This window comes from Lontra canadensis, unplaced genomic scaffold, assembly GCF_010015895.1.
Source record: "Lontra canadensis isolate GAN:19392208 unplaced genomic scaffold, GSC_riverotter_1.0 scaffold1, whole genome shotgun sequence".
NCBI classification, from domain to species: domain Eukaryota; kingdom Metazoa; phylum Chordata; class Mammalia; order Carnivora; family Mustelidae; genus Lontra; species Lontra canadensis.
Window position 1 is genome coordinate 34,571,184 of NW_022630995.1, and position 15,396 is coordinate 34,586,579.

Below are 15,396 nucleotides of genomic sequence, written 5' to 3' on the forward strand. Positions count from 1 at the left end.
TAAAGTGTGAAATGAGAGCAGTTTGAAAGAGCCTAAATCAAGTCAGCTTTGATAATAAAATATAAAAGAAACATAATTGATGATATTGCAGAATATCAAACGGATATGGTTGTATGTATGAGACTAAGAATTTTTTTTATCTGGGTTAAAATTTTACCTAAAATGATTAGAGTCTTAAATGAAGATTTACACAAATTGATTGTGAATCTTCTGATAGTAACTAATTAATAGTTTGTGTTGTAATGGACATGAGTTTTTTAAAATATATGTCTTCTAATTTGTAAATATCAGGAGTTGAGTATTTTTTTCTTTTTATGTACTTTTACAGATGGTAGTAAAAACTTTTATGGATATGGATCAGGACTCAGAAGATGAAAAACAGCAGTATCTCCCACTAGCCTTGCATCTTGCATCTGAATTTTTCCTCAGGAATCCCAATAAAGATGTGCGTCTCCTTGTAGCATGTTGTTTGGCCGACATTTTTCGAATCTATGCCCCAGAAGCTCCATATACTTCCCATGATAAACTTAAGGTAAATAAAATCTTTACAGGATTATTTTACTTTTATACTTTATACTCTAGCTTACCTTTAAGAACTAGCTTTTATTATTATTCACCTGTCATCATCACAAGATTATATCGTAAGTTGTAAAACAGATGAATTATTCAGTTGAAATTCATTGCATAGCCACAAAAATGAATGGTATTTTTACTGAGGCATTGAAAGATGTAGATCCAAACTAGCCCCTGTCTGCTCTATGTAACCTTCATGATAACCCATGACAAAGCCCAGGTGGTTGAATTGAAGGGATAGAGGGTTAGTGATACTTTATAAAACAATAATGTAACAGAATTTATGTATTCAGATGATTATTTCACCCTGCACAGTACATGCAAAATTATATTGTGCTTATCTCAGAGGTTTCTGCCTTTGTTAAAATGTTTGAGTAACTCTTTTAAATTGATCTCTTTGAGCTAACTTCATATTCTTAATAATTTTTATTCCCAGCAAATTTTAGTATTTTGAACTGCCTTTTTTTCCGTTGTCCTAAAGTCATTTTTTTGCATGTTGATTCTATTTTGGGTTAAAACTTCTTAAAAAAAAAAAAACTTCTAAAGAAAGCTTATTAAGAAATGGCATACTATTGTTATGAAAAGCACAACCTTTGAACCAGTCTATTATTGTTTTTGTTCCACACAAGTTTGTGGTCACACATCAAATTCAAACTACTGAAAATTACTATTTTCATGTAGGAAATAGTAATGGAAAGACTCTTGTCCAGGTCCTTAAAATGAAGATAATTGTTTGCCATGATGCAAGATGAAGATAATGAGTAAAGCGGACGTTCTGTAGTAGAAGAAAGGGCAACAAGATAGAGAATTTACGGTTCTCCAAGAATGAGAAAGCCTAAAAATTTATGCCAGTAATAATTTTTATTATCATTTTTAAAAGATACAATTTGCTTTGTTCTCATTATTTGGAGTAATGGACTAAGCCAGTCCCAAGTCATTTGGCTAAGGAGAATTTTCTTTTATTGTATTTAATGGAGAATATGTATACAGACTATCATTAGTGTATTATGAAAGAATGATAAGTGTTTGTGTCTAAATTAATTTTATCATTTTTTTTTAACAGGACATATTTTTGTTTATTACCAGACAATTAAAAGGTTTGGAGGATACAAAGAGCCCACAGTTTAATAGATACTTTTATTTATTAGAGGTAAAAATAAAATTTAATAAATATCACACTATTCATGTAATAGAAAATTCCTTACAGTAACTTTATAATGCAGGATGAATTTTTTGTTTTATACAAATCCCACTTAATAAAATGTCTTTTTTAAGATAAAGTACATTCTACTGGAAAACCTATTACTTGAAACTCTATTTTCATCTTTCTGTTTTTATTCTTTCTAATCTGAAGAGGGATTAAGTTGAATTAATTTCCACTTGCTTATATTTAGTGTGTATATATTATATATATATAGATCTACTAATCTCTAACAATTTAGTATTTTTCCACTAGAGTAAGTTAATGCCAACAGATATATGTCTCTTTAAAGGTCACAGTATATGATAACTTTAACAACTTTAATTTTATATAGTTTTGTAAGCTTTAATAGAGATTTATAATTCTATAAATTGTAGTATTGAATTTGCTTTTGTGTAGCTATTCTGTGCAAGTGTAAATATTTATTTATTTATTTATTTAAGAACTTAGCTTGGGTTAAATCGTACAACATCTGCTTCGAATTGGAAGATTGCAATGAAATTTTTATTCAGCTTTTTAGGACTCTCTTCTCAGTGATCAAGTAAGTTATTTTTTAAGCGTTTCTGTTTGTCTCTTTCCTTGCTGTGCATTTTGAAATATTGTGTACTTTGCCTGTGACTGTGATCTTTTAGATTTATAATGAAATGTTTCCCTTAGAAGACTTGACATGAAGAGGAAAATAACCAAACCTGTTGTCTGAAAGCTGCTTTTGCTTTTATACCACTATTTTAGTTAGGTATCAGTTATATTGGTTGACTCATAAATGTGATATATGTGATAAATGTAATGAAATACTAAATTATGAAGTGGAAATTATAAGTATTGTAAATAGCATTAGTGAGTGCTGAAAATCAGTACCTCAGTGGTTAAGCACACTGACTTCTCATTTTCAAGCGAGGAAAAAACCTTAAGCATTGCTCCTTCTTTAGAGAATAGGGAAATTAATGCATAGGGAAGGGGAGTGTGGTGGCTTGCCCAAAGACAAATCACTGAACAGGAGAGCCTAAACTCTGATTTCAGTTCAGTGTTTTGTTGTGTTTTATTCTGTTTTTGTCTGTTTGTTTGTTTGTTTGTTTGGGGTTTTTTTGTGGGGTTTTTTGGCTTTTTTTTTTTCTTTTTTTTTTTTGGTATAGTAAACCATCATGAGATATGTTCTACAGCATTGCACTATATGCAAACATAATGTTTTCATATAAATTTTAAATTTTCTAGTAACCATGTTAAGAAAGGTTAAAAAGAAACAAATTAGATTTATCTCAATAATATACTTTATTCTACAATATCCAAAAGCATTAATTTTTTTTTTAAGGTTTTTTTATTTTAAAGAGAGAGAGCATGAGCAAACATATGTGAGCAGGGAGAAGGGCAGAGGGGGAGAGAGACTCTCAAGCAGACTCCCCACTGAGCTCGGAGCCTGATGTGGGGTTCAGTCTCATGACCCTGAGATCATGACCTGAGCTAAAATCAAGAGTCCAACAATTAACTGACTGAGCCACCCAGGCATCCACAAAAGCATTATTATTTCAACTTGTGGCTCTGTCCATACTACAAGTTTTCAGTGGCCATGTGGCTATTGGCTAATGGCTTCCATATTGGATAGCACATTTCTAGAGTTTTCTGTAGATTTTTTTTAATGGACACTATGCTATCATGCTTTCTCTTTCCCTAGAATGATAGGAATAGAATTTAACCTGGCATATATAGGAAGGAACTGGATTGAACTGGTGTAGAAATGGAAGCTTATAAAGAGACTGCATGAGAAAAAGCTTCCTTTGGCAACTAAATGAAGGCATGAAAAAAATGATAAACTGTATAAACTTTACCTTTTGTGTTAGTTAGCTTTTGCTGCGTGACAAAACAACCCCAAACTTGCTGGCTTAAAAATAGACCCCATTGTATTTGACTCCTAATTCTGTTTGGCAGTTTTTTTTGTCTGTGCTGGGCTCACTCCTCTATTTGCAGTCTGTTGACAGGACATCTGGCAGTTGGCTGAGGTAATAGGACAACTAGGTCATGTGTCTCTCTCTCTCACACTTTCATCATCCAGCTGGCTAGCCCAGGCCTCTTCAAATGCTGACTGGGTTTCAAAAATAGCAAGAAAGAGTGTGCTTTACCTCACAAGCACTTTTTAAACCTCTGCCCACTTCATGTTTACTTATGTTTCATTGGCCAAGGAAAGTACATAGTCAAGCCCAGATTCAGAGGTTTGTTAGATAGACTCCATATCTTCGTGGAGGAACAGAATTTTAAAGACATATGAATATAGAAATAGAACAATTTGTGGCCATTTTTTGTATCCGGTCACATTTTTGCAACTTTTTCTTTTAAAATTAAAATTGCCAACAAAATTCTAAAACTCTTGAAATTGTCATCATTCTGCCCCCTTGTTGACCTTTACTGTCAACTTAGTCCACTTCCCACTCTGCCATTATACTTTCCTCTCACAGTTACTTATACATACACACACCCTTTCTTTGATCCATTAATATTTTTATTTCCTGAACCTAAAGATGTAAGTTTGTTGTTGACCTAATTAATTAATTCATAGTGAGCTAGGAGTAAATAAAAGACTTGGCTTTTGGGGGCGCCAACGTGGCTCAGTCGGTTGATTGGCCAGCTCCTGATTTTGGCTTAGGTCATGATCTTGGATCCTGGAACTGAGCCATGTGTTCCCTGCTCAGCAGGGAGTCTGCTTAAAGATTCTCTCCCTCTCCTGCCCCTTCCCCTGCTCGTGCTCTCTCAAACAAATAAAAGACTTGCCGTTTGAAAGAGGACCTCATTATTTTGTATTTACTGACACATTTACCATTTGTCTGGTGTTCTTCATTTCTTTGTGTCAATGCAGATTTCTTTGTGGTATTGTTTTTCTTCAGTCTGAAGGATTTTCTTTAACATTTCTATAGTTCTCGTCTGTGCTGATAGATTTCTTTTGGTTTTGTATGTCTGAAAATGTCTTTATTTCACTTTCATTTTTGAAAGTTATTTTCATGGTAAAAATTCTAGGTTGATAGGCTTTTTTCTTTTGTTTTTTTTGTTTGTTTGTTTGTTTTTTCTCTTTTAGTACTTTTAAAGATGTTGCTCCATTTTCTGGTTTTCATTGTTTCTAATGAAAAGTTTTTGTCATTTTTAATCTTTGTTCCTCTGTACATAATGTATCTTTTTTCTCTACCTGCTTTTAATATTTTCTCTTCATTACTGGTTTTAAACAATTTGATTATGATGTACCATGGTGGAGTTTTCTTTTTCTTGTGCTTGGGGCTCGTTGAGCTTGGATATGTGGATTTACCATTCTGATTACAAGATACCCTGTGAATTGTGAGATTTTCCAATTTGGTTGGAACATGTTCTATTCTAAGACCTTTGTAAATTCCAGGGATTATTCCCTCTGCTCCTTTCAGGTGGTGCCTTTCCCAGACTCAAGTCATTTCTTCACATACATGTGCTGATTAGTAAGCAAACACTTGAAGACTCAGGGATACCTTTACAGACCTGCTCTCTGAATAGGTCTCCCCCCTCTGATATTCTGCCCTGCAAACTCTAGTCTTTCCAGACTTAGAAAAACCACTAGGCTCTGTCAGTATCTTCCCTTCCCTTACTGCGGCCTGGAAAATGTTTTCCTCTCTCAGCAACATGTGCATGATGTGCAGGTCTGAAAACTGTCATTTCATATATTTTGTTCAGTCTTTTAGTTAGTTTGAGGTAGGAGGATAAGTCTTACCCAATTATTGAATCTCGACTAGAACCTGTGGAAATCATTTTAAGCTGTTTTGTTTCTCTTCACTCTAATTCTTTCCTATCCGTAAGTATATTTGGGTCTGAGAGTTAAATACTCTCTTCAGTTTTTTTGCATCAATCTGAATTATTTCTATTTTTTCACCCTTGCACAACTCCCCTAACACTATATGGTTGATCCTTCATCATCTTGGCCTTTGGTAAACAGGATATTTGAAAGAGGGTATGCTATAGGGGTATCTTTCTAAAAGTTTTAGGAAACAGTGTGTCTAATGTGAGAATTTTTCCACCAGCTTCAGAAATTTTCATCTTGCATTTTACCATCAAGTGTTCAACAGGTCTCTTATACATTATGTCAGGTTAATTTTTTAAAAAGTAAGAGATACATAAATGATGTTAGAATTTTGCCTTGATTTAAACTTTTCTGTATCCCTGTATCTGTAGTATCACTAAATTGTATCATTTCTCTTGATTTATCTTTACATATATATCTGATAAATGTGAAAATGGAGATTTCCAGTCTTTAGTTAAGATGTAGTCAAAGGAGAGAAGCCTAGATGTTCTACTACGTCTTAGGTTAAGTACTGGATCAGCGGTAGAGACGTATTTATTGAGGAGGCCTACAGTTGATTCTTCACTGGCATGGCTTAGAGAGGAGGACTAACTCTGATTCTAGGCTTTATACCTTGTTGACGTCTCATTTTGTTTGAAATTCTTTGTGAGATACCTAAATGACATTTTCAGAAACTTCTAGTCATAAATTCTGATAAAAATTTTATATCAGACTTTTGATTTTCAGTATTGGTAAACTAAAATCTCTAGTGACAAAGATATTATAGCTAAAATTACTTGTATTGGCTAAGGTTTTCTTGATGTTTATAGTTTCATTTTGTGAAAATGTATTAATATGTAAAAGGATGAAAACTTGTCTATTATCATTATCTTGTACTTTTTTTTGTTTTCTTAATTAAAATTTTATCACCTTTTAAAATCTGGGGACATATAAGCAAGATGTCCTTTCTTTGAAGTTGATGTTTTTGTTTGGTTGATTTAACCTACTCTTTGACTCCTAATTGTGTGGTGACTTAATTCATTTTAAAAGTCTTTGATTTTGTAAACTACTTTACAACAATACCTTACAGCTGTTGTTATAGTTAGCAGAGCGAGAAAGTAAATAGAACAGTCAAAATTTCTGTGCCATTAATTAGTATGCTTTCTTCAAGTAACAATTCTTTTATCTGAGATAGTTGTTTTAAACTAGGAAGTATAATTTTCAAGCCTGATTTTTTTTTTTTCTTTAAGCAATAGCCACAATAAGAAGGTACAAATGCACATGCTAGACTTGATGAGTTCTATCATCATGGAGGGTGATGGAGTTACTCAAGAATTATTGGACTCCATTCTTATTAACCTCATTCCTGCACATAAGGTCTGTATAATATGAAGATATTAAGGGTTATGTTTAAAGATACTACTATACATATAAAACATAATTGTTTTCCACCATTTGCAATTTCACATAATTATTCCCACTATCATTTTCTAGCCCCAATAAAATAGTGTAACACACATCAGTCTTAGAGCTATTATTTTTAGGAGATTTATTGATTAACATATAGAAGATTTTTATTCAGCAAAGTGCTTCCTGTTTTCTGGAATACAAAAATCTTTCACATTCACTTACCTGTAATGTGGGAATTAGAAAGTACTGTCTTGGTTAGGTGTTTGTTTTTTGTTTTGGGTTTTTTTTGTTTGTTTGTTTGTTTGTTTGTTGTAGGATTTTTTGGGAAGGAAAATGTAGTTCCTTCTTTGTAACATAGATGTGGGACATAGGAATTGTATTTCTTCTCAGAATCCATTTTTCTTGGGCATTTTCAGAAAAAGATTTGGGCAGAAGCAGGAACTATATGGTTTAATGTTAAGGGGAAAGAGATGATTCATAGCTGTATATTTCTCCCTGTTTGTTTTTTCTGTTTTTCTCTGTTAACTTCTTCCTAAGGACCTGAAGGACTTAGCTTTCCACAAGCTCCACCATAGGGCTGGATTCAGTCGTACAGTATTTTTGATATTTACCTTCCCTCTCTTTTCTTCTAATGGTTCAGTGACTTATTATCAGATGTTAGATGAACAGTGTATCTAATAATGCACTTATCTAATAATGCAATTAATTAGAAGTTATTCTTCTGCTTCCAAATATTAATTTGCATTTTATTAATTCAAATGAATCTGTAATTTGCCAAAATTTTGAGAGTAATGGTTGGGGGGGACATGTCAGACAAATTGAAGAGGGGAAAAACAGAGGAATAGATAGCATATTTGGTGTTTATATTCTCGTTAGTATTTTTATGATTAGGAAATATATAATACTGTTTTAGGAAATAGAAAGGTTACCTTAATTTTGAGTTAATTTCTTACCCTTTTTTCAGTGGAATAAAATCTTAGAGCAAGGGTCAAGAAGCTATGTCTTGTAGAACAAATCTAGTTCATTACCCATTTATGTAAAATTTTTTTTTGAGTACAGCCATGCTCATTCATTTTCATTTTGTCTGTGGCTGTTTCACACTCAACAGCAGAATTGTGTAGTTGCAGCGTAACTGTATGACTCAAAAAGCCTAATATTTCCATCTGGCTCTTTGCATAAAAATTTTGCTGATTACTCACCTAGAGTATAGGGTTTCCCAGCCTCTTTTTTGGGAGAGGTACAAGATGATGGTGAATGAATCTGTTTAGTCCAAAACTTCAAAGTATAGAGATGCTGATAGGTACTCTTTAAAATAAGGAATCCATTTCCAAATATGTTTTTAAAAATTGAATATGTCTTTTCTGTGGCCTTTCTCAGACCCTTTAATTTCTTATAGTGCACTGGTAATCTTGAGGGGCAAACACAGTAATCCGTGTTTCAAAACTATCTTAATTGACCAAGTGTTTTTCTTGGAACACTTTCCACGTGTACTATTTCTTAGATCACACATTGATAAAACAATGAAGTACTTAGGATGGTGGGTTACATGGGTGTTGGGTGGGTGGGAGGTTGGTGTATTTATTTGGAATACAGGGGTATAATTGGCAGGTCAGATTGGTTAACAAACCCAAAAAGCCTTAAGTCCATTTTCAGTTTAATAAAACTAAACAAAAAAAAGAGTTTGACTTTGGCTGTCTAATATATTTTAGTTTTTTATTTACAGTGCTATTTGCAACTTCTGCATTTAAGACCATTTGACTAGAGAATATTAGGTAAAACCTTTAATGGGGTTTAGTGATATTTTTTGCTTTATAGTTTGGCAATTTGAAAATTATAGTGTTATCATGGTTCTTTCTCATAAATTCACAAATTCATTTGTAACTTTGCATATTTTTATTGTGTTTCAGAACTTAAATAAACAGTCCTTTGACCTTGCAAAAGTCTTACTGAAAAGGACAGTCCAAACTATTGAGGCATGCATTGCCAATGTATGTATTTCTGTTTATATTTATTCCATAATTGTATAATTCTTAATCCATTGTATTAATTAATGAGACCTTTCATATATAGTTTTGTTTAGCCTGTAAACGGTTTCATCTATTTAAAACAAATACATAAAAGAACTGATATATCCAGATGTGACCAAATCCAATATAACTGTGAAAGCTTTGACATTATTTTTAAATGGCGTAAGAGGATATCTTATAAAAACTTGTCCACAACTCCCACCCCTCTTTTGCTGCCTTTATATTTAACTTTTTATCTCCTGAGTATGCTGATCTCTTTCGCTTTCTCCTTCCTTCTTTACCTTTATTTTTCTAGGTCATTCCTCTGAACTCTTTTGTTTCTCTCTTAAATAGCTGTTGTATATTAATAAAAATACTTTTTTCTTTATTGAAGTTTTTTTAACTTAAAAATCAATAAATTAATCTACAATAAAAAATAATTTTTAATTCTTCCTAATATAGCAGTTCATTCCATTGTTTGCACATTTGCTCACATTCATGTCTATTTTTTCACATACTCTGTAAAATTTTGAATTGTCTGTATTTATGATTTTTCTCTATTTTGAAATTATTTCTTTTTAATATAAATGACCATAAATATTTCTCTGAATTGACATATATCCATAATTTATCTAACCGTTTCCTTATTATTTTGCATTTAGATTATTTCAGTGTTTTCCTTTAATAGCTATTTTCTTGAGTATAGCATTTATCTGTTGTTGAATTATTTTCCACATATAAAAACCCAGGTGAGAGTATATTAATGGTATGAATTATTAGTATTATTTATATTACTAAACTAATATTTAAACATGGTAAAAGATAAGTTTCTTTTCACAAAAGAATATATCGTGGAAGGTGTTTCTCTTCAACTCTGGATACCCTAATCTCAGTTTTCAGAAATAACCATTACCAATAGACTTTAGTATATCCTTCCAGAATTAGTGTTCTATGTGTGATCATTTTTGTATATGTGTATTTTTTAAAACTATTTTTTTATCTTTCCAAGGTGTGCATAGTAAATATGAGTATTTTTGAATATTTTAGTATTTTTAACATGTGTTGGTTTTCAAAGGAAATATACTGTTTGATGATACTACCAAATATACAGGCTATATCAGTTATGTGCAGCTGCCTCTAGCATTTTTAAATTTAATATTTTTTTTCCTACGTATGTATGTGTATTGGCAGGGAATGTTAGGTATCTTTTAATTGGTGCTTTTGATATTCTCTTTGTTTCTTCCTAGCATTCTTTTAAATTATCAGTTAGCTTTGGTATCATCACTTTTTTTCTCTTGATACTCTCATTCAAAATCTTTTTGACTTTGGGCATTTAAAAAAATAAGAATTCAGCCCCCACCTTTAAGTACTCTTTATTACTAAACTCATGGCAAAATTAGTCAGACTTAAGTAAAAGGCAAAAAGATTGAGACTTTAAAATTTTTCTGTTTTAAGGAAATTTATCTATAAAATTTTTTATAGTGAATTACATAAACTATCAAAGTTGTTTTTATGGAAGATTCCTAGAAATACCATCTTAATTTGGAAAAAAGCTAACAACTGAATTCCTTTTTCCCTATTACATTCATAATTAGACATTTAGAGGTTTTTTCTGTTTTAGTGACTATTCTATCATATATTAGTAACTGAAATATGTTTCATCCCCTTCAGTTGTATATGTAATGCCTAATTATATCTTTTTTAGACAGGTTTATTTAAAAAAGTCTGTCCAAGTGTTTAAGTGAAATAGATATTTTATTTTTGTTTAATATCTCCTTTAGTTTTTCAATCAAGTCCTGGTGCTGGGAAGATCATCAGTAAGTGATTTGTCAGAACATGTATTTGATCTGATTCAGGAACTTTTTGCAATAGATCCTCATTTGTTACTATCTGTCATGCCGCAGCTTGAATTCAAACTAAAGGTAGGACTGACTATAAGTTTTAAGTTTTTTAAGCTTTAAGAGAAAAATTTATATGTAACTGTAAAAGATATAAATATTGTTTTTCTCTTATAAAAGAATAAAATGTGAGTTTAGTTTATCTTCTTACAGTTAGTTAAGGTATACATTTTTAATCATTTCAGTAAAACAGTCTCATCTAGGTGTAATAGAGTTACATGGGAATATTATAACTCTCCTAGTTGTTAAATATCTGATTAACAGAGTGACATAATAATAGATTTGAAAAATGGTATTATCCCTTGTAATACATATTGTTATTAAATAGTATTTATTATTAGGTAGATACATTTTTGAACATCAAAAGATTTCAAACTGACTGCTCAAAGGATCTTGATTATAACTATATGAACCTTCCATAGTATAGATCAAGGACAAAAATTTTTCTGTATGACTTGGGGCATATCTTATTTTTTATAGCCAAGTAAACAAGGGATTCGTAACTCCTCAAAAAATACGAAAAACTTGACACTCGATACCTTGTTCCAGTTGAACTATGTGAGATAACAGCTTACATTTGCTCAATATTTTCAACTTTGTGAAAGGTTTTTTATATCTAATATCTTATTTGATCCTTAAACTGTGGTATAGTTAGAACCAACATTATAGTTTTGAGTTTTGAGATGAAAAACTTAAGATGAAATAATTTTGCCTAGTTGCACAGCTAAAACAGACTTGTTAGAACTCCAGTTTTCAGACTCTTTCAATATGTATACATGATGGTTAAGAATTGTCCATGTTGGGGGCGCCTGCATGACTCACTTGGTGTTAAGCATTCTGCTCAGGTTATGATCTCAGGGCTGTGAGCCCCATTGGGCTCTGCGCTTAGTGGGGAGTCTGCTTCTCACCCTCTCTACCACCCCCCCACCCCCCAAAAGCGCTGGACATGGAGCCTGTTTAAGATTCTCTCTCCCCTCTCCCCCTTCTCCCCCTTCTCCCCTTCGAAAAAAATAAAGAATTGTCCATATTGTCTTTATTATAAATATTTATCACTTATAGCATAAAAGGACATTGTACCACGCTTCTAAGAAAATCTATTACTTGAAAAATATTAAATGGAGAACAAGATTTTGTTTCACTTTTTAATATTGAGTTTATTTTAACAGCCTAAAGGTGTTTCCATACCAAATTATTTCTAGGTGTAAGGCATTAAAATATTTTCTGTCAATCTCTACACAGAGTGTGAATATGAAAAGTCACACCTCTTCAATCCTTAAATAAGATTGCCATGATAGATGGGGGGACAGAATTAAGAACTAGATTTCTAGGTTTCTGTGTGTGGACCGAGACACCACCTCAGAGACACCAAATGGTTTTTGCACCAAAATCAATTTACCATCACTATAATCATATTCCAGCCTCACTCAAGGAATGTATTTTAAATTTTTATAAGGTAGGAGGGCAAGTTGTCACTCAGTTTCACTAGTTAAAAATATAAATATAAAATGTCACATCGTTTGAAATAATCACTAAGTCACTGAAGTAGTCACAAACAAGTAGGATAAAACTTCCACTTAATTTAGTTTTTGACGTTTAGTCAGTAGACTGATTTTTCTTCAAGAAAATAAGTCGTGTTGGTTAGTTGATTGGATTTACTAAAAGGTCCTAATCTGCATTGTGGGCACATTGCTTGGGAAAAACTTTGTCAAAGAAAACAGTTTTTTTAATTACAAATGTTAAAGCTTGATACCATTTTCATCTTTACCTCTTTGATAAGGGTGCCTGTTTTACCCACAAAAACCCTTTTCCTGAAAGGTAAACTATTCATAACAAAGACCATATCCCATGTTCTTTATTTTTTTAACCTGCTTTTTCCATGAGTATTTTTTTATTGGATTTCTGGTATTACTGTAGACACACATTGTATATGAATGGTGGAGAAAATTAGCAATTGCTTTCTGCTACTGCCTTTATTTTCCTAGTCAATATGTGATTTTTAAAGTCTGACCTATCACATGGTTTCAGAATAACTTAATTTATAGTAAGATGTGACATCACTAGTGAAACTGAAACAATTCATAGCATATATTGATTCAGGATAAGAAAATTGGAGGTCTTTATCAAAAAAAAAATTTCAAACTAAGTTTTGATTTTTTTATAATGTTCTGTTTTGCTGACCTTTTAGATCTTCTTAATATTCTTGTTATTCTATTAAAATGAGTTTTCCTGGGGTGCCTGGGTGGCTCAGCTGTTAAGCGTCTGCCTTGGCTCAGGTCATGATACCAGGGTTCTTGAATCAAGCGCCATGTCTGCTCCCACCGTGTCTGGGTTCCACGGGAGCCTGCTTCTCCCTCTCCCTCCATCCCCCCGCCCCCGCCGCTTATGTTCCTTCTCTCGCTGTCTCCCTCTGTCAAATAAATAAATAAAATCTTTTAAAAAATAAAAGTGAGTTTTCCTGAATCATGACATTCTTCAGTGTTATATTCTCTAGTAACTTAGGGGATCTCTGTTTTTGTTTTGTTTGTTTGTTTTCAAGATTTTATGTATTTATTTGAGATAGAGCAAGAGTGGGGGAACCAGAGCAAGAGCTGGGGGAGGACAGAGAGAGAGGCGGGGGGGAGCGGGGAGCCTGATGTGGGGCTGGATCCCAGGAACCTGAGACCATGACCTGAGCCAAAGGCAGAATCCCGGTTGACTGAGCTACCCCGGTGTCCCTAGGGGATCCTTGATTAAAATGTCATATATCAAAACCTTAATTGATAGGAGTTTATGTTGGAGTTCAAATGGCAGAAAGATTTCTTATAAGAAAACTTAGTAGGATGGGGGCCTCCCGGGTGGCTTAGCCTGTTAAGCACTCTTGATCTCAGGGCTGTGAGTTCAGGCCCCCACATTGGGCTCCACAGTGGGTGTGGAGCCTACTTAAAAAAAAGAGAAAGAAAGAAAAGAAAACTTACCGGGTGGGAATTATTTGCAGCTTTGCCTTTCACAGAATTTTTTCCAAGACTCTTTAGGGAATGTTAGAATTGAATGATTATCTTAGTATTTCTACAGTGTCTGTGTAGATTGCAAATAAGCAGTGAAGTAGGCATAAATTAGCATTTGGAGGGGGTGTAAAATAAGAACAAAGAACCAGATGATGTGACATGGAATTACATCAATTTCCACATAGTAAATGAGAACATATGATATTTTAAAGTTCTCATCGTTGTTTAAGTGGAAATAGGAAACTGTAGCTTCTCAGGAATGATACATGTTGTTTTCTATAATCTGATGAATAAACTTTGGCTTCATTTATTTTCTCGTTTTCCTTAGAGCAATGATGGAGAAGAGCGATTAGCTGTTGTTCGACTTTTAGCTAAATTATTTGGTTCTAAAGATTCTGATTTGGCAACACAGAATCGTCCTCTTTGGCAGTGTTTTCTTGGACGGTAAGAGAACATATAATTCTATGGATTCTGACTTGTATGTTTTGGAGGCCAGTCAGTATGGTCCATTTGATTAAAACCACACGTACCAAAACTTTAATTATATGTGGTGGGTTTTTTGTTTGTTTGTTTGTTTTTTAAGTATCTGTTGCTCTTTCTTGGAGAACAAATTACACATCAGATTTTTTATGAAGAATGCTTATTATTTACCACATAACACTTTTTAATCTTTCTGTGCTACAATAATGTCATTAGAATAAATAGATAGGCAATATCTGAGAATGTTCCATCTTAAGATTTTTAAATCATGAGACTGAAGACATAATGATCCAGTCCATGCCATTTTTCAGTCCAACAATGTATTCGTTTACTAGTGTTTATTGTTTAGGTCTGTAACTTATCTAATTGAATGATGTATGTTATGAACTAATTTGGTATTATAGTACAATTTTGAAATTGAAAATGACGTTGCTCTTGATTCAGATAATTTTTAATGTTCCTTCTCAAGAACTTAGAATTATTAGGATCTATTCAACTTGATGATAACGTTGAAAAATATCTTTGAAATTTATCAAATTCCCTCTTGCATTCCATTTACATGTTTCTTGCTTCAGACCATGAAAAGTCTGTTTTTCCTCTTAGTATTCTGGAAAATATTTAAGATTCATCATTGTTTAATTCAGCTGATTCAGAAGGTGGGCTTAGAAGTTTTCTTAAATTCATTATAATGATCCCAGGTTAGATTTGCCAGTTATATTTTGATATTTGAGAAATCTCTGACACCGACCATCTTAATTTACTTAGAACAGGCCATTTTGAAGGTCTGTAAATGCTGGCTATTTTGAATAATTAAACTTGATTTTATGCAACTTAAAGTAGAGGGAATGAAACAACTATACTTGTCAATAAACAAGAGGAGTGATTCTGTCCTTGTGATTGCCTCGATGTTTATAGCAAAACAATTACTTAAAAAACTAAATCAACTGAAAGAAACTTCTTATATTCATAATTTTATATTCACTGCTATTTCTAATAATCAGTCTCCTTCATATTTCAACATATGAAGCATTCATTCATTGAATTCATTAAAACAAAGAAG

The 15,396-nt window shown here is 32.6% G+C and overlaps 1 protein-coding gene across 4 annotated transcripts in view; it reads left to right on the forward strand.

The window, feature by feature from the left end:
- The window catches only part of PDS5A (PDS5 cohesin associated factor A), a 135,305-nt gene that overhangs the window by 51,834 nt on the left and 68,075 nt on the right, over positions 1 to 15,396 (forward strand). For all 4 annotated transcript variants that reach the window (XM_032853012.1, XM_032853003.1, XM_032852985.1 and 1 more), the window contains exons 3-9: positions 329 to 532; positions 1,637 to 1,723; positions 2,218 to 2,315; positions 6,809 to 6,935; positions 8,876 to 8,956; positions 10,756 to 10,896; positions 14,185 to 14,300. In XM_032853012.1, the coding sequence (XP_032708903.1) occupies positions 329 to 532; positions 1,637 to 1,723; positions 2,218 to 2,315; positions 6,809 to 6,935; positions 8,876 to 8,956; positions 10,756 to 10,896; positions 14,185 to 14,300 (854 nt within the window). The remainder of the gene's footprint in view (positions 1 to 328; positions 533 to 1,636; positions 1,724 to 2,217; positions 2,316 to 6,808; positions 6,936 to 8,875; positions 8,957 to 10,755; positions 10,897 to 14,184; positions 14,301 to 15,396) is intronic.